General features: G+C 42.6%; 1 protein-coding gene across 1 annotated transcript in view; it reads right to left on the reverse strand.

Annotated features, from left to right (window-relative positions):
• The window catches only part of mmp24 (matrix metallopeptidase 24), a 70,559-nt gene that overhangs the window by 14,924 nt on the left and 35,740 nt on the right, over positions 1-19,895 (reverse strand). Inside the window, exons 6-8 of the mRNA XM_031735741.2 lie at positions 12,519-12,618; positions 10,928-11,132; positions 1,990-2,151 (exon numbers count right to left, since the gene is read on the reverse strand). Of these exons, the coding sequence (XP_031591601.2) occupies positions 1,990-2,151; positions 10,928-11,132; positions 12,519-12,618 (467 nt within the window). The remainder of the gene's footprint in view (positions 1-1,989; positions 2,152-10,927; positions 11,133-12,518; positions 12,619-19,895) is intronic.

Below are 19,895 nucleotides of genomic sequence, written 5' to 3' on the forward strand. Positions count from 1 at the left end.
GATACAGTAGATTTAAGCTATCTGTGTGTTTGTGGGCTGTGAGGGATGGTGCGGATAGAAATGTTCCCATCTTTAACAGAGCAGACGTGTTTCTTTTTCCTGCCTTTTCTTTGTGTCTCTGCATCACAAATAAATGTTACACTACATTACAACAGAAGCTGGCGTGATTACTTCAGCGCAGACAGAAAGCCTGTCAGGAAACGCGCCTGCCGCTGACAGGCCTTCGCTTTTCTTTGTTTACTTAAAAAAACCAGAGTTCACTGAAACGCGAAGCTTTGCGCCTTTTCTGAAATGCAACAAAGTGTCTCTGGTGTAAACACAAAGGGAAAGACTCGCGTTTTCTTTCCAGGCAAAGACAGCTCAGGTCTGTTTATCAGCCGGGATCTTCTTCACGCTCACCGAGCTCCGCTGCCGGCCGACGGACACCGAACACTTCTGCAGCTGCACTCTTTTCGGCTTTTTCAATTAATATTTCATATTCAAGGTTTACTGTTTTTTGTTTTTACGTCTCACCAAAGTCACCTGTTCAACCAGCCAAAGGCAGAAAAGAGTCAAAATGTCACGTTTTTCATTAAACAAAGGCAAATTTCTCCAAATGAAAATGTGTAGTGATTTAAAAGATCACTCGTTTCAAAGTGAAAAGCTCTAATATAAGCTTCATATATTTTCCTCTTTGCTATAAAATACATGATTTGTCCTGGAGAAGGCGTTTGCACAGCACAGACTCAGGATTGACGATGCATCTATAATGTTAGCATCTTCCTTCTGGTTGAGGCATGCAGGCTTTTCATAAAATGAAATCACAAAAGTTTAATTATAAAAAATTTATGAAGCTCATCCTCCTGAAACGTGTGTCGTAAACCTTTTATTCACCGCAGAGGTTATTTCCTCCGATAATCCAAAACCCTGTGAGAAGCCACTGGCTGTTTAGAGGAGATGCTAACGTTCAGGTTGCTCATGCTGCGCTCTGTCCTGTGCGTTCTTGCTCAAGGACACGTCGGCAGGGTCACATAATCCTATTATTAGCCACGGCTTCATGCTCAACAACGATGATTATTTTGTTCAACAGTGATATTTTTAAGTTTACTTTTCAAACATTTTCCATCAAATATTCCATGAAACTCATATTTATTGTTCCTCACCGACTCTTTGACATTAAACTGATTCCAAACTGCTCCAGACTGAAGTCTGTGGGAGGATAACGTGGACCGCTACAAAGAAAAGAACAAAACGAAAGCGCTCGTTTTCATAATTACTCGAGTTTACATTTCGATTTACTGCACGGTCCTTCTGTAAACTGCTTTTATCTTCAAACAATATTTGTGTATTTTGTGTCATCCTGACCCAGAACTGTCCGCGTCAGTACACCGTTAAAAAACAGAATGATCTCCTCAGCGGGACATAACTAGATATAAAAATAAAATAGAGTAAATAATAAAGACATCTGTGAGAGGAAAGTCTTTTCATTTTTTGAATAATTTGTGTCTTTAATTCAAATTCTGGTGCCATTCGAGTTTCTTGGCTTTTATTTTGACATTTTATGATTTCTACTTCCTGTCTATGCACTATTAAAAAAAGGGAATTGGCTAAAACCAAACCTGGATGGTTTTAGGGGGATTTTACTTGTTTCTCACACTTGGAGACAAAACTGATGTCAGTGTTTGTTGAATCGTCTGAAAACCTGAAATAAAGAAGTGACTGAAAATCTCTGGAAAAGAAAAAACCCCAAACTAACGATGTTTCTTTAAACAAATGACTGACTTGTGATTTTTTGTTTTTTGCATGATCCAATGATGGTGCATGGACCGGTTCAACATTCACCCATTCACTCCAGCACCGTTTCTTAAGGACCTTCTCGCTGACATTGACACAAACTTGGCGGTCAGGCCCAAGGAGAGCCAGGAATCAAACCACCAACCTTCCGATTAGTAGACGATCTGCTCCACCTCCCGAGCTACAGCTTACACAGAACTAAACCAGAGAGCTCACCGTAGATCTTCTGAATGCCCTGCAGGTCGTCCAGCGGCAGCTTGAAGTTGTGCGTGTCCATGTACTGGTAGAAAGGAGCCATGATGGCACTGGGATCGTTGGAGTGCTCCAAACCCAACGCGTGCCCCAACTCGTGCACCGCCACCAGGAACAAATCGTTACCTGGAAAGAGAGGAAGAGGATTAGAGGGGAGAGGAGCGAGAGGCGAGGAAGAGGAGGAGGAGGAAAAAATGATGAGATTAGAGAACGCAAAGCAGAGAAGCAGCATCGCTTTCAACATCACTCACAGCGCCTTAAAAGCTTATTTCAGAAATCAGGTGATAAAACAGAAAACAGGAGCATCTCTCCGCTGCCTGCAGGCCTTCGCCGCTGGTTTCTGTTCATTAAAAGAAAATCAGTTTACTGAGAAAGCCTCAACATCTCCCTCCTGTCTGAATCAGAACAAAGCCTCCCCAGTGTAAACAGCAAAGACCAAAGACGGCGTCAAAGTGAGCTAAAGTTAGCCTGTGATGTGTTGACTCATCAGCTGTGTAATATGAATCTCACATCAAAAGCAGAATTGGCGGCGAATGGAAGCGACTGTCAGGCTGGTGAATCCAAAGCTCCTGTTTCTAAAGTCCACTTCTTCAAAGGCTGCAGCTTGACGGGGATTACTTCAGAGTAATGTTTGCCTGCGCGTCTTGTACAATTCACACAGTTCACACTCTCACAGAAAGCGACTTTAAATTCATAATCTGCAAATGTATAAATAATGTACGGCTGCTTTTGAGACTAAAATATGCTGGAGAACAAGCAAACATGTTGAATTTGGAGCAGGAAGCTATCAGAGTGGAGATGCTCCACAGTCAGGCTGTTTCATTAATGCTCCTGTGATTACAGGAACGCTGCATGTTTGCTGTGGTCTGCAGAATAGGCAGTAAAATACAGCATGGTATCATCTGCATATACAGCGGTCCCTCATTTATTGCAGGAGTTACGTTCTAAGAATAACCCGCGATAGGTGAAATCCGCAAAGTAGCCAACTTTATTTTTTACTATTATAGATGTTTTAAGGCTGTAAAACCCCTCACTACACCTCACTGTACACTAATTAGCAATGTGGATACTGAGTTTAGTTATTGCAAGCGGGAAAAAGCAGCATTATATTTCAGCTGGTCTGCATCACTGAAGCTGAGACAAAGTGGAATGAGACTGATTAAAAAAATGACATGAGAAGTGTGATGAGGTCTGGCTTCCACTCAGATTCTTTGCTTGAACAAAGTTCAAAGATTTCTGTCCTGAAGGAATGAAAACGCCAAACACATGTTAAAGCAAGTAAACATGAAAAAGGGGCCAATGCAGATGCTCTTCTCAGAGAGCAAAGCTTCAGATAAGCTCCTGTTTTTTCTATAATCAATACAAAGCAACAGGTGTTGGATTTAAAGTGTAACAGAGCGAGTCCAAATCCTCGGCGGTTCATCTTTGTTTAATGGGCGCCGGTTCAGTGTTAATGACAGACAGGCATCGACATTTTCACACTTTTCTCTCTTGTTTAAACACAAAGTTCAAACCTTCGTAGAGAAATAAGTCCAGTATTATAGAATGAAACTAAAGCTCAAACCCTGTTTTCAGGTCCAGAACATGAGAATAGAGCAGCTGCCAGAGAATTCAGCATAAATGAATCAAAGTAGAGGAAGCAAGAAGAATGAGTTGAGTAAAGTTTGACTTATCTGACTGTTTTGTTTCGCTTAATGTGCCTTATAATCTGAAAAATACCGTAACTTCTACCTTTAGCATGTCCAGAAGTCTGACTTTTTGTGCGAGGGTCAGCATCGTCCTCTGCCTTTTGTGTGCTTCCGCAGGAGCCTTTGACGTCAACGCTGCTGTGTTTGTTGTTTTCTGCTAGCGAAGATTTATGTAAATTTGACAAGTTGAACACATGCTGTACTGTACAGGAGACACGGCACGAGATGGAAAGCAAATCCGCGAAACAGCGAGGCTGCAAAAAGTGAACCGCGTTATAGCGAGGGACCCTGTAAACTAGCTGTGAGATGAAAATGTGAAAACAACCCATGTTCATGCGCACAATAAATGCTCCGCGACATGTTAGAAACCTTATGTGAGTAGATGAAAACTCTGCTTTTTTATTTTGTCCCATTGTGTAAATTTATTTAGTATCTTTTAGTCATAATTAGTTATCAGTTTGTGTCACTCTTGGTCATTTAGGCAGTTTTTGGCCTTTTTTATTCCCTTTGTTTTTTGCCTCTTTGAGGTCACTTTGCGTCTTTTACAGCCGTGTTGTCCACCTGTCTTTTTTAAAACTCTCTTTGTGGGTCTGGTACATTTTCTATGTAACTGCTTTTCATCTTTTTCATAAGTCAGGTGCTAATTAGTCATTACATGGCCGTTTCACACCTGGGTAGTTGTTTTGGACTTCTTAGTTATCATTAGTTGTGTCACTGTTGGCCATTTTGTGCAGTTTTATGTATGTAGAACAGTGTATGCACCACAGCAGAACCAGGTGTGGTGCATCCTCACGCAGTCTGCTCAACAATTAATCAGAGCTCACATATGCAGACATAAAATAAACAGGATTTTATTCAGATTAAGTACCTGAGGTCCAGGAAGTCTTTGGTAAAAAACAGAAGGGTGTGATTGAAGCATAAGTTGAGGTTGTGGAAAAAACAGACTTTTTAATAGTTTTCAATGAAATTCAATGATTTCTATTTTCCAATTAAAGCACCTGATAGCAGCCAGAATAACAGCTCCAGTTCTACAGTTCACGCTGCTACGTGTGCTCTTATTACAACTCATCAAAAGTAAAAGTACGAAGGAGAACAGAAGGTCTTGTTTTCCCGGACGTCGTGTATTCATGTGGGGTTTTTATTACAGCCAGACTCTGAGCAGAGATCCAGAGCTGCTGTCATGTGTTTAATGACTTCTTACTGTCTGAATGCAGAGCTCAAATTAATACTTTCCCTCAGCTTTGTAATTGGTTTGACTCCGTTTGAACCAAATTACACAACATAATTATCTTTTTTCCTTTACCGAGGCCACTCTGTTTGAAGATTATAGCCTCGGTGGCCTGCGCCTGACTTACAGACTAATGGAGATGGAAATGAGCAGACGCCGACGACCGTTTCTGTCAATCCTTTTATTCATTTTCAGTTCCTCTTTCCGAGGTCTCTTCCAATTCGACTCATTGTTTTTCTGTCTCGTTTATTTTATTCAGGAGAAATGATTTTTACTGACCTATAAACTCATCAGCATGTCACCTCAAGTTTAAAACTAGTCATTTTAGAGTCAGTAATGGGTAAAGAAAAGACTAAAGTGATGTCAGTGTGAAACTTCTGTGTTCCCTGTTGAACTTTAACGTGGTCCAATTATATATATGCAGAGTTTTTCTTATTGCTGGTGTTTTCTTTGCAGTCTGTTTGGCCTCTCAGGGCCACCGTAGTTTATTATCTACATAAAGTTGCAGCTCGGCTTTTCTGTCATTGTTTTGTTTAGATGGGGCGTGAAAATACTTCTTCCTGCCATGTGAGGAATGACGTAAAAAGTTGGAGAGCACTGGATTAAAGGAACATTGCATGTTTGCTGTGGCCCGCTGAGCTGAACGGGCAGTGACATACAGCACTGCATCATCTGCATATAAATGTACAAAACAGTGAGACACAAATTTGACTATTTTACGTTCCAGTGAGAAGTGTGAACACTGCATGGATGCTGAAATATTTGCACCCAGGTTTACGAAGTACGTGTGGCTACAGAGTAAGGTTGTTACAATATTGGCTTAATATTCATGTCTTCCTGCTGCCGTTACTCTGTACTGTGTTCTTTTATTCACTGTCTCACACCTTCACAGACTCTGGCTCTTCTGTCCTTGTGTGCTGCAGTTTCTTTCATCCCTCTCCTCCTCTGCCTCTTTTTTATCTCCCCCTCTCTCACCACTGCACTCCTGTTCATCCTCCTCCTCCCGCATCCCTCCAGCAGCCTTTATCTCCCCTCTCTTTCTTCCACTTTGCAGGAAAGATTAAGATGATTTCAAGACGTACACTTCATGTACAACGGCTTGAGGGAATCCCCCTGCGGTCGCTCTCCATTTCTCTGCCCGTCCCCTCGTGGTCGGTCTGCCTTCCCGCGGTGACGATAACGACTTCTTCTATCACGCTTGCCCCTGCAGTCGTCTGCTCGCCTGTGATAAAGACGATGTTTGATATGTCTGTGATGAAACCTGTTTCTCAAGTAGTCCCAGTCCGACGTGTCCACAGAGCCTGCTTTGTTAAACTGAAACCCGTCAAAATGAGTTCATCTTATACCAGCGATCAAAATTACCTGCCAAGAACATTTTTTCTCATCTGGCAAAAATCATTAACACACTGAACATTTTTCATAAAAACACATTTTATCAATGTTCCCAACTTCTGTCTAGAAATAATGTCCTGTGTGAAATATTCTTGCAATTAGGGGAGGAGAGATTTATTTAACCCTCGAGTCATCGCTTATATAATCAAGTCTGTAAATCGTAAAAATGAAAGGAGGAACATGTCCTTCCCTCGACTCCAGACAGAAACATGATTAACTGTTGCGTTGGTTGAGCTTTGAGAGCAGAGAGAGCCGCTGTATCCTCTCAGAATCAACTGATTTTTTATTTACCTTTATATATTCAATGAAACAATTTAACGTTTTAGCTTCATGCAGGAGAAACTGTCGAAGTTACAAAACCTCAAAGTTCATTTCACCTAATCTTTTCCTTCTTTTCTGAGCCATCATAAAAAAGTAGAGGACATGTCCACATGAAATTTTCAGGGCTGAATAACACGTTAAGCTCCGTTTTTCAATTCAAACTAATTTTTAATGCACCAAGAGTCTAAAAAAAAAATCTGCTTTTCTTCTTCAGAATGACTTTTCTGTGACCAGCTTTGAGCACCAGTATCACAGGATATATCCCAGTTTCAGTAACCTGTACCAGTTTAATGTCTATGATGTAGAGGAACAGAAGCAGGCATTGGTGCCCTGCACGTTTGATCTGTTTCTGATCATTCACAGCTGAAAACTCTGGACAAAAGTGCATTCTGGGTAAATGCTGAATGCTCATATGTGGGATAGGTGGCTGTTTAATCAACATAAGGTCTTATGTCTGACCTTAAGTTTGCCTCCATTTGACGGCAGGATCATCTTCTAGATGAGATTCCCTCTGTGTCAGAATCATTTTCTAATATGTGACACAGCAGGGGAGAAACCGGACAAAGAGCCAAGAACACCAGCCGTGCACACAGTCGGCCGTGCACACAGTCGGCCGTGCACACAATCAAGAAGAACCGGACTTTCCAATATTTCCAACGCTCATCTCAACTGTCTGCAAATATCTCTTGAAAATGTAATTTATTCAACAGCTTCTGATGAAAAAACTGTAAATAAGCTGTTTTGCCCCAAATCCTCGTCCAGCAACGCTCATGGCTATGATGGGAAAAGCCCGCTCAGGGCAGCCGCACATGCTCAGGGCGTGATGTGCTCACAAGTGACTATTTATCTGTCGGCATCGTCACTGAAACACAGTAATTCAAAGAAAGGACAGTTTGATATCTTCACATTTAAAAACCCTAGAAAACAAAAATAGATAAGTGAATTTTAAAATATGAATCTAGACGTTTTTATACTGTAGAAAAGATAAAAAAGTTAAAGTTAAAAATGTGACAGGAACAATTAAATCTGTGGAATTTTGCTATTTTAAGTTAAGAATAAAAAAAATCAGATATGACTGTAAAACTGATCTGGTTGCAGTTTTTTAACAGAGCTTAAAACATTTTTTCAGCTGTAAAAATGTCCCGTGGACATGTCTCACACCAACAGGGTCAAATTCTGACCCACTCACGATGGTGCGCTTCTAACTGAGGCAAAGATTTCCCAGGGCCTCATTGAAAACACCAGTTTGCCTCACAGGTCTGCTAATGCTCCTTCAGGCCGCTGCTGCTGGCTGAAAAGCAGATTCACAGACAGACTGTGGGATTTACAACAACAGCTGCAAACAACTTTTAACAACACTGAAACCAGAAAAGAGCAAAGGAAGATCAGGGAATAAAAGTGTGCGGCTGAATCCTTTTCACTTTATAAATACATGTATTTACACGTAACGCTTCATTCATAAAGTTTTCCTCCTGCCTCTTCGTGGGAACTCGTGCCCTCAGCTCTGTCCTGCAGGAGTCAGCAGGTTAATAACCGAGACCGTCCCTCATCAGGTTTTAAGCAGAGGTGAAAACGAGGCCCGTTCGTCCTCCCGACGTCCTTCTGAAGCTGATACTGTGAATTAGTTTTCACAGAGTCTGAGAACTTCCCCGTCTCACTATCTCGTCTCTAATCTTTCAATTACTGTGTGTGTGTGTGTGTGTGTGGAGAGGGATTTTAGAGATAAAGAGGCTTTTTGAGGACGTGCAGAGAGGACGTGAGTGACCACACACACACACATACACATTCACACACACACACACGCTGAGAGAAGATTCAGCGATTAATCAATAATTTTACCATTTTATGTAAAAACCTGTTCGTCCTGACAAGCTGGTGCTTCGGTGCTTTTTCACATCCAGCTCGACTGCTCTCTGCCTCCAACACAGGTTTGAAACTGATCATCGAAGCACTGTTACACATAAAAGCCAACGTTGTTACAATAGTTCAGTTGTCACAGTTTAACAGTCAGTGTTTAGGTGAATCTGGTTAAGTTAAAATGCTGACGTCTTATTTGTGAGACCGCTTTTCTTCTTCACTCGCTGTTGGTTAAAGTTTAAGATCTTCCTTGGTTGAGGTTTGGGAAATATCACAGTTTGGGTAGAAATCAAACTCCGGGGATTAAAAATGAAGCCACGTCTCAAAGCTTTTATTCAAGGCACTTTCCATCCTTGGCTCTTAATTAGCCATCAGCACAGTGACAGCAACGAGCGACCATACAAGGAGCTGGCCTTACCATCTGGGCACATTTGGGGATCAATGTGTTGCTCAAGGACACAGTCACATTAACATCTCTGATCTCTTTCTAATCTCTTTATGACTGTTTTTTAATTACATCTTTATAGTTATGATGTTAAAAAGGCACAAAAATCTTTTCTGTCTTTTAGCGTTTGTTTTATATCTCGATTGGATCGTTTTGTATCTCTTCAAGCTCATTTTGTTTCTTTGTACTTTTCTGTGTCTGAGTTTATTTCCTTTGGTGCACTTTTGAGTTTCTTTGATGTTTTCAGATTGTTTTATTTCTGTTTGTCTCGTTTTTCTGAATTTAAAGATATATGATATGATTTTAGTGTAGGCTCATAACTGAATCCAAGCAGTTTCTGTTGGAGTCAAATTGTTAAATGTTGTCATTGTGTTTCTTAAATTTGTAAGTCTTGGTTCAAGCAGGAGGATCAAAGAGATTCCTTTGATCCTGAGCACCTCTCCAGCTACTCTGTGCCGGGGGAGGTTTTATTAGGCACATCCTCTCTGAAAGATCTGTTTCTTGTGTGGTAAGCTTCCTGCTTTTATGATCCTTTTGGTGAGCAGATCACACAAACACATTCTCACATACTCACACGTACACACACACACACACACACACACACACACACACACACACATAGTGCCTTGTCTTTTGTAACCAAGGGGGGTTTTACAGTGGGAGGTGCTTATGTTGTGTAAACTGTTGTGTGTAACTGTTTTTCAATAAAAGGCGGCAAGCGGAGGCCGGAGTCGGGGTCATTTTGTGGTAGGATTCGAAGTGCGTTCCCGAGATGCCGACTGGGGCCTCCCTTGCGCAAGTAAAACCAATCGATCGCTGACTGTCTTGTTTTCTTCATGAGGAATAAGTCTGTAAACTAGCGGGACCTGTGGAAGCGCAGACTCAACGGTTTCTCTAATGTCCAGTTGAGACTGGCGGTCCCGAGAGTCAGTTTCCACAGACTTCCATGTAAAAATGTCCAAACTTACCTGATAAATGTGTTTTCAGGCTGATACAACATGCAGCTTTGATCTTTACAGCTAATTTCACTGTGAAACTAATCAAGTAATCAAGGAAGCCTGAGCAGATAATGCCAACAGCCCCCCCCCCACCCACAATAACCCATCTTTCATATGCAGTCTGTGGGTAATGCTTGCCACATGCTATAAACACACTGTAATCGAAGATAAAGTAAAATGCCATTTTCTTTGAATGGCAGCCTTTAAAACATTTAAACGTGGTTTGTTTAGCTGTTTCGTGGATCAGGGGCAGCTGTTCTGGATCAGTATCGTATAAACAGGTCGAGCTGAGGATCGAACCACAAACCTCGCAAATGATCCACTCTTCCACCTGAGCCACAGCCGCCTCCCATCTATCCTTTATGTTTAACCGTTTGATGTTCAGACCCCTGCTGTCTGCAGAAACACCGCCTGCAGGAGGAGAACCAGTGGTTTGCTATGTTTATACTATAATAAAACTCTTCATTAAAATGAAAGGAAATCGTGGACATGTCCTTGGATGCTTATTTCAGCCTGAAATGGAAAAAAAGAAACTCGGGCTGTAATGTGGGAACGCAGAGCTTCTCTGTCAGAGCTAATTCTCGTTTGTGCTAATCTTTCAAACCAGATTCCTTCTCCCGCTCTATCAGTGCTCTCTCCCTGCGTCTCGCTCTCTCTCTGTCAACACGTTACTTATTCAAGCAGAGGGAATCTGGCACAAGTCATTTGTCAAAGTGAGATAGAAGAAGAAGAAAAAAACTACAAAGTGAAGTGTGTTTTCGCCTCCATTTTTCATCCAGTGACTAAACAGAGCGGCGCTCAGAGATACGGCGGCGACGACTGAGGACATCTTCGCATTCGAGGAATTTAATTTGCAAAAGTTAGTGAAGAAAATAAATGATAATTTAATCCATTAGCTGGTGTTTTTTAACCGTCGTTCAGCATGTTTCAGCGGTGCGAGCGCCAAGGTCAAAGAGACAAAGACTCGGCTAACCGTCGTGGTTGGCGTTGCCAAGCGTCCAGGGCTCATCGGAGTCAAAATGCGTGTCTCCTCCGATGCCGGCGCCGGGGAAGTAAGCGTGGGCCAGGAAACCCCCCTCTCCGTCGAATGGGGAGCTGTCACCGTGGAAACCAGAGGCGAAGAAGATCATGATGTCAGCCTCTTTGCCCTCGTTCTTGATCTCCGAGTATGGCACCTCCTGAGCGGGATCAGAGGAACAAACAAGGAATCAATATTTCAGAAGATTAAAAATACTGTGAGTTATACGCGCTCGTTCAGGCTTCCTCCCCAGAAATGACGGCCTGGCTTCTACTGTACAACAACAAATACTTATTTCATATAAAAATGACCTTGACTGTAATCAGAGGAGGTTTTAACAACATACGTTTTGCTGTGGTGTCCAAACAAGGGGGCATCAGCCGTCCGTGCTCAGTACAAAGACGTCTTCCTTCACTGAAACGTCTTCTGGGCTGATAAACAACAGGATTTCTGCACATCTGTTTCAGCTGAACAGCTGTTTCCAGCAGCTGGACTAAAGCTAACTACAGGTACATGTTTTTATACCCAGCCATGAGTCCACAGTGAGCAACACAGATTACAAACCAGACGATAATATCACAGGTTATTCACTGATTGCAGCTAGAACAGCTCGAGTGCTCGATCAGTGGGTTTCACCTCGAGGCCACGATGACGCTGCCGAAGGTCACAAACCAAAGCACTACGAAGCTGTTCTGTTTATTACAGCGTTGAAGGATCTTCTGCTCCTTGTGCACTGGAGAAAGGTGAACTAGATCCAGAAACCACCACTCTATCGATTGATGGAAATAGTCATAATAGCAGCTCTTGTTTATGGAGTTTTCACCTGTATGTTATTGTAGTCTGTTGTGCTGTTTAGAATTTTATAATTTACTGACATATTTTCCGTTGTTTGGGAGACAGACACTATCTCTACCTTTAAGATTAGGCTTCAAACTTTCCTTTTTGCTAAAGCATATAGTTAGGGCTGGACCAGGTGACCCTGAATCCTCCCTTAGTTATGCTGCAGTAGGTGTAGGCTGCTGGGGATTCCCATGATGCACTGGGTGTTTATTCTTCACTCACTCCCACAGTGTATTTTTTGTTCCATCTTCCTCCCGTCATCACCAACTGGTTAGCAGATGGACGCCAGGTTCTTCTGAAGGTTTCTTCCTCTTAAAGGAGAGTTTTTCTTTCCCACTGTTGCCAAGTGCTTGTGCACAAGGGGTCGTGTGATGTTGGGTTTTCTCTATTATTGTACTGTATTGTATCAAGATGATTAATGAACACAGAGCATGAGAAGAACAGGTCCAGAATAATAAAAAAACTACCCATTAATCAATGTAATATTTAGCTTTTTTTTTAAGGTTGTATGGAGTGCATTGGGTCTGTGCGATGTAACCTCTCTGCCCAAAGCAAATTTCTCCAAAGGAAGACAAATAAAGACACTAACTTTTTTTGAGTCCTTCCCTTACAGTATTTAGTGCCTCGAGGCGACTGTTGTGATTGGGCGCTACATATGTTCCAGCTTTCAACCTGTATGACTCAGGTGTATATCTGGACATCTCACCTGGAAGGAGAGCGGGGTGACGGCCTGCCACACATTGAAGGCTTGTCGAATCGCTCTCTGGGTGTCCTTCTCTCCAACTTTGGGGGTGAAGTTGGATATGCTGCGAGAAAGAAAAAGACACTACAGTTCAAATAAACAGCGTGTTCCCACATTCACTGTAAGGTGAGCAGAGGTGAGTGAATGGGGCTGTGATGATTGTGTTGCCTGTAAAACCTGCGCGCACACAACATGTGCAAGGAAGCATTGGCTAAAACAACACAGATAATAATAAGTGTCTTTGTTGATGCAAAGATCCAGACCTGTGCACGCTTTAGTAAAATCAGCGGATTAGGATTCAGTATGAGTCAACGAGCAGCACGGTTGGCGCGAAGGCTGATGCGTGTTCGGCTGGAAGAGACGAACAAGGCAGAAAGGTCATTATAGAGTAATTGCAGGAGAGACGATGCGCCACCCATAGCTACTCTGCTGCTGCAAGAGAGAGAGGATGGGAGGTATATCATTACAGGTTTTATCACTCACTTCACTGTCACTGGAAACACTTTCATGTAGCGTCTTTAAAAGCAGCCTTTTAAACCTTTGGTGTCACTTTCCAACCGTGCCGGAGGAGACAGGAGAGCGAGGAGTGAGGGAGCGTTAGAGGACAGATGGGAGTAATTGGCAGAGGCAGAGAGGGTGGAGGATGGAAAAGAAAAGCCAGGACAGGAGAGGGAGAGCGAGGAAAAAACACGGCGGGATAAAACAGCAAAGCAGGCGGCTGAGTTCATTTCACACAATCTGTCTCTCGACGGGGGAGCAAAGGCTTTGTTCCCGACCAGAAACATGCATTATGGAAATAAATATCAGCACATTTACACAGTTGCTGTAATTCAACATTCATTCATGAGCACAGCAGCTTCCTGATGTGAGAAAAATAAGTCCAGCTGGCAAAGAAATAGAAATGTTTATAGCACTTTACAGGTAGTCCCTGGAAATGGATTAAAAGTTGTTGTGAGCTGTGATGGAGTGAATGAAAAACGTCTCGAATGATCTAGAAGACACAGCTGCAGATCGAGACTCGATGAGAGTCTAACAGCGAGGTTATTTCAGCGCTGAATGCAGCTGGTGATGTATCATGCTATGGTGCTAGTGACTAACTCTGGAGCTTCGCTCGCATGTCCCTCAAACCAGACAAGCCCCTCAAAACTGGACTAACACCCTTTGACCCCCATCTATTCCATAAACACAGGATCCAGAGAGCTTCTCCTACAGCTGATAGGCCTCCACCTGAATCCTGACTCCATGATGGGGAGTCATCATGAATCCCTGTTCCCTCTCCTACGGCCTAAATACCTTGGGAGATCCAACCGGGGAAAGATGCCCTCAGCAACGTAGCTGCTTGGGTCAGAACCATACACCATGTTAGGGTGGAGCTTCATGGGGCAGTAATCAGTTGCTACCCCAAGTGGAGGAGTTCAGGCATCTCTGGGTCTTTGTTCATGTGTTGGGGGAGAGTGCAGGCTGGTTTGCTGTGACAGCGAGGCTGTAGTACTGAGAGACGTGAGCACGAAGCTGTCGGCTTGCTACGTTGCCACGCCCACCTGTGACCACGATCTGCGGGTAGTGACTGAAAGAATAAGATGGAGGATACAAGCAGCAGAAATGACCTTCCTGTCACAGGTGTGTGGACGCCTCGTTAGAGATTCAGGAGGAACTTTAAGCTGTGCTTCATATTTCACATGGACAGGCTCCACCTCAGTGCTTCAGTATCTGATGAGGGTGCACCCAAACACTCCTTGTTGGTATGGCATGTCCAACTAGCAGGCCACCCACGCTGAAAAGGTTGTAAGTGAGGAACACAGAGAGAACGCACTGGAGGCAGACAGTAAAATCCAAATCTTTATCCAGGCAGAGGTCACACACAAGTGATCAGTGAGTGAAGCAAACAAATCCAGCAAGGGGAAGGCAAAACGACCTAAAACACACCCAAAGGTCACACAGGAGGAAACCGAAGATTAAAGACTGGAAAAAAAAACAAAAACAAAGAAAACTTGAAGCCTGGAAAACTTGACTTGGATTGTTTAACATTCCCATTCTGTCACCAAAAGGTAACAAAATCGTAGAAACCCACAGGACACACTCAGAGACAAACTCGATACTCATACACAATCCAAACTGAAGGGGAAGACTGGACTATGAGGTAATCAGGGAAACAGGAGGGCAACGAGATCCAGAGAGAACACCGGACCAGCAAACTCGAATACGAACAGACTCAAAGGATTAAGGAAATCTATAGAAATCAAAACATAGATAACACCAAACTGAGGACCAGACTGAGAGAACCTTCTCATCAACGAGAATATATTAGAATTAAACTCCAACAAACCTAAAAAACCTTGAGAACAAACTGTGAGGAGGCGGCTGGGCACAGGTACGTCCTGCCCCTGCAGCCCACACCTGATAAGCTTCAGGAAATTGGTTCAGCTATGGTAAACACAGCAGCCTGCACAGATGGGGCCTCCTCAATCAGGTTAATGTATGAAAAATCAAACAACTGGAATCTTACTGACTGATCATCTGCAACATGTCACCAGAATCACATCATTTGGAAACATCATTAATAAACCTATATTATAGCAAAGTTGGTGCTTTTTCATTTTTTGGTTTGGTGTTCAGAATGAATTCAAAATGACGTCAGATAACAGGAAATGAATCATGGAGCGCTGTGACAGCAGCTTACTGCGAGTTACATAAAGCAAAGTTCATCTTCACTGAAACCAGATCAGAAAACAAAACAAGATCAACCTCGATCGTTGTGTTGGAGCTAAAGAGAGCTGCTCTTTGCAACACGGGAAAGAGATTCAATGATCAGCTGATACAAGAAATCATTTTAACGACTCCAAACATGACGAGCAAACATCTCGTTTCTCTTGGTTCTTGGAGGTTTTTGACCAACATTTAAAAGTGCAGTAGATTAATCAATATAACAAATAATCATCAGTTGCAGCTCTATTAGTGCAACAACACAATAATATCATATAATATCTGTTTGAAGTGGACAGAAGCACGTCTGAGGAGATTTTACTGCATTTCATAACTGTGCCTGCAAATCCTCTATGAAGTTTATTTATAAATCCAACTCCCACCCTAAAGCCTGGTGATTAGTGTGTGTGTGTGTGTGTGTGTGTGTGTCAGACAGACAGCTAGGTAGCAGTTGTCTGATTTGAGTAAATGGTGTGTAACGTTACAGCAGTGAAACTGGCCAAATGACCTGTGGCCAAAACACACAGATGGTATACTGTCTGACACACACACACACACACACACACACACACACACACACACACACACACACACACACATGCACGTCTAGCACTTGGTTGGACATGCAGACACTGTAGTCTCACACATTTAATGCATTTAGATAATGAAATGTGCTGCACAGATTTCAGGTAATGGGTGAGAAAAGGAGGAAATCAGAGAAGATGACTCCAGGAGTTCTTTGGAGAATCTGTAAAACTGAATCCTTAAAAGGGAAAAACCCAAATCGACAATGCTAACAGCTCACAATACTTTGCAATTAACAATTAGCAATTTCTTCCCACAGGGTGGAGGCTCTCTCACGGCTCTCTCACGGTTTGGGCTCCATGTCAGCCAGTGGTGCTGGAGAACTAATGAATTATAAACACAGAACCGTAACATCAGATTTTTATCCACCATGCAGAAACATCTGGAAACATCTGACTGGCAACAGCTTCAGTTTTCAACATGACAATGATCCCAAACACACAGCCAGTGCCATAAAAGCCTACCCTTATATAAAACACACAGTGGAACACTATCAGTCATGGATTGGCCTCCCCGGACCTCAACACTCCTGAAGCAGAACAAAAAGCTGAAACTTCCAAAGAAGAGCTTTGGATGTCCCTCAGAATGCCTGGAGAACTATTCCCAAATATACTTAAAGACATTCCTGTTTTACCAGCAGGATATAAAGGAATGAGGCATCTGCACAGTTCATGCCCACTCTGTTATCATCTGTGTTTATAGCCTGTAAGAGTCTATTTTAAATATATCCTTAACATATTTCTTTCCTACAGCAAAGACTTTCCTCCATCGTCCACGACCTTTTTAAGCTGTAGGCGAGCATTAGCATTAGCATTAGCTGCAGGACGATGTACAGTAAGTACAATCAGACTGTTTAAGTTACTGAACAAGGTAAAACAGCCCGAGGTGGTTAGCTTAGCTTTAGCACAATTTGCAAACACCAAAGAGAAGATTAGGTACAAAAATAATTTTTATTTGGAATAATTTAATATTTACCTGCTGATGGTGCAAAGTGAGAAGGATAAATCCTGAAGGGAGCACGAATATGTGTGCTGCGAGAACATTTTACCCCCCCAAAACAAACATGGACCCTGTAGCTAAGATGAAGACAAACAGACAGTATGATTAATCGTCTGGAAACAGATTGTGAATTCTGAATTATTTAGAATAAGTTAAAATGTCAGGGAAGAGTCACATGAATCTGGGAATTCACCATCTGCTAATCACGAACATCTGGATCAAAGTTCATGGAAAAGGTTTCAGCAGCTGTCTGGATACTTGCTTCACTAATATACGGATCAGAATTTATGGAAATGCTTCACAAAGAACACAAATTTCTGGGCTGGTACTGTGGAGAACATGACTGAAGAGATTCATCCTTTAGAAGAGCTTTAACATCTTTATCTGATTGCAATCCATCGCTGAGCTCAGTGGGAGCAGCTCTAAATGCAGTTATTCCCTTCTTTTGTTTCCGTCCTTTGACTGACTTTTAATGAATTTGCTTAGTTGCAGAGGCATCGACATAAAAGGGAAAACATTCTTCTGAGTGCTCTCTCAACTTCCTTTGGCCTTCACTTGTATTTTCTTCTCTCTTTCATTCTCGACTCTTCTTAATATCCACCTCCTGCACAGAGGCTTTAGTGGAAATTTTCACTTGGAGATGCACAGTTGCATAATCCTGCAGCTACAGTATTGAACAGCGGGTGTGATTACACGCAGCCCTGAAATTCCTCTTAATGCAGAGCAGAGGCAGAAACAATCCTCCTGTCTGAGCTCATCGCTGTCACTCAGGTAAGCGCACTGAACAGCAACCACCTTCATATCGTATTGTTTTGATGCAGCATGTGAGCCCCGTAGGTGTTGGATACGCACCGAACAAAATAAGGTTAGGAGCCCACTGTGTGGGAGCTGCTGCTACTCTCTGGAGTTGTTGTGTAGATATACACGTATACACGTATGCTGAGTTTCCAAAAGCAGCTCCTCTGGATGATTCAACACCTTAAATCTGGACAGGTTGTAGATGATTTTGTGAATTGGTGTGATGAGTCCTTCCTGTCACTTAATGTGTCAGAAACTAAAGACATGATTATTGATTTTAGGAAGTCCTCTTATAGCTCATCACCTACTATCATTAAAACTGCCGATATTGGGATAGTTGAGAGTTATAAATATCTAGCTGTGGTACTTGACCATAAACTGTGTTTTGAATCTCATGCTGATGCCACTACTAAAAAAGTTCAACAAAGACTGTTCTTTTTAAGGAAAATGAGATCTTTTAATGTCTCATCTGAGATGTTGTCCTTGTTTTATAGAAGTTTTATCGAATCTGTGATGTCTTTTTGTATCGCTGCCTGGTTTGGTAACCTGACGGTGAAGAATAAGAATCGGTTGGGACTTCTGGTAAAAACTGCTAGCAACATTTCAGGGCGCTGGCAAGATGGACTTTTGGCCATTTACAATAGAAAGGCTCATTCTATTATTAATTGTGTGAACCATCCACTTCACAGTGAGTTTGAGTTGTTGCCTTCCGGCCACCGTTTCAGAGTACCTCCGAGGAGGACTAAAAGACTCCAGGTCTCTTTTATCCCTACTGCGTCTTGTCTCCTTAATGGCAAATAATTGTCCTTGAACTTTCTATCATTATTATTGTTATTATTATTTTATAGTATTGTTCTGTTTATTTTTATCCTGCTGCTAAACTAATTTCCTCTTGTGGGACAATAAAGAAATTGAATTGAAACTGAATTAAATCTAAACCTTTAGCATTCTTTATTAATCTCTGTCTCTCTTCCACAGCATGTCTTTATCCTGTCTTCCTTCTCTCACCCCAACCAATCACAGCAGATGGCCCCGCCCCTCCCTGAGCCTCGTTCTGCCGGAGGTTTCTTCCTGTTAAAAGGGAGTTTTTCCTTTCCACTGTCGCCAAAGTGCTTGCTCATAGGGGGTCATATGATTGTTGGGTTTTTCTCTCTGTGTATTGTAGGGTCTACCTTACAATATAAAGCACTTGAGGCGACTGTTGTTGTGATTTGGCGCTGTATAAATAACATTTCCTTTTTAGCTACGATAAAGAGTAAAATCTCACTAAGTGCTTGGAACATCTTACAGTTTTATCTGAGCTAAAATTACTGCTACAGTGGCTCAGTCAGCCTGACATCTTCAGATCAACGCATAAATACAAATGAGTCTGGAACCGCTCAGTTCATTTCTCACATTCAAAAGGCTGCAAACCAGAATCTCTCTGGAACAGACGGACCTGTAACCAGCGTTAGATTCTTCATCGTTCTTCTCAACACAGATTTTAAGAGCAGTTTTGTCTCCTTCAGAGAATCTATCCTGTAATTCTGTGTGTGGGATGGAAATGTTCTGCAGTCCGAATGAAAACAACAAGTTTGTGATACTCGGGTTTTAGCAAAGGGCTGCTCACATTCAACCTGCAGAGCTGCAAAGATCATTCATAGTTTCTCCAGTTCCAGTTAATGAAGCATTGGAAACTTAAGCTCAGCTCCTGCACCTTCAGTGAACCAGAAGTTACGCCCATAATTCATGCAAAGGATCCTGGATGTGACAACAAGGCGGCCCGGAGCGCAGCTTTGCAGGTGAACACGAACACTGCATGTAGTAAATGATGGAACCAGCCTAAACACTGGCTCCAAATCACAGAGTGAGAGTGGAAGAGGAGGAGGCTGGTCTGGCTGGCTCTGGAGATGGGCCGGTGCCTCGGAAGAAGAACAATTGAGTTAGAAACGATCGGAGCAAACGGCTCGAGCGACGGCAGCCGGGCTGAAGACAACACTGTGAGAATGCGACAGCAGATAACAGGTGAAACACGAGGAGGCCCGAGGAGACTCAGATACAGTAAGGGGTAACCGGATAGCGCCGATCGCACGCTGTGGGTTTTATGTAACGCTGTAGAGTGGATCCCTGTAATGCAGCAGAACTGGGATGTGCTCAGAGTCTCGTGGGAGCTGCATAATTTACATTAGACCGATCAAACTCTGAGTGGGATGGTGTGGAGAGACGGGGGTGGAGGAAAAGCAAGAGGAGGCTGAAAGGGGATTCAAACATCTAAAT

This window comes from Oreochromis aureus, linkage group 5, assembly GCF_013358895.1.
Source record: "Oreochromis aureus strain Israel breed Guangdong linkage group 5, ZZ_aureus, whole genome shotgun sequence".
Classification (NCBI taxonomy): Eukaryota; Metazoa; Chordata; class Actinopteri; order Cichliformes; family Cichlidae; genus Oreochromis; species Oreochromis aureus.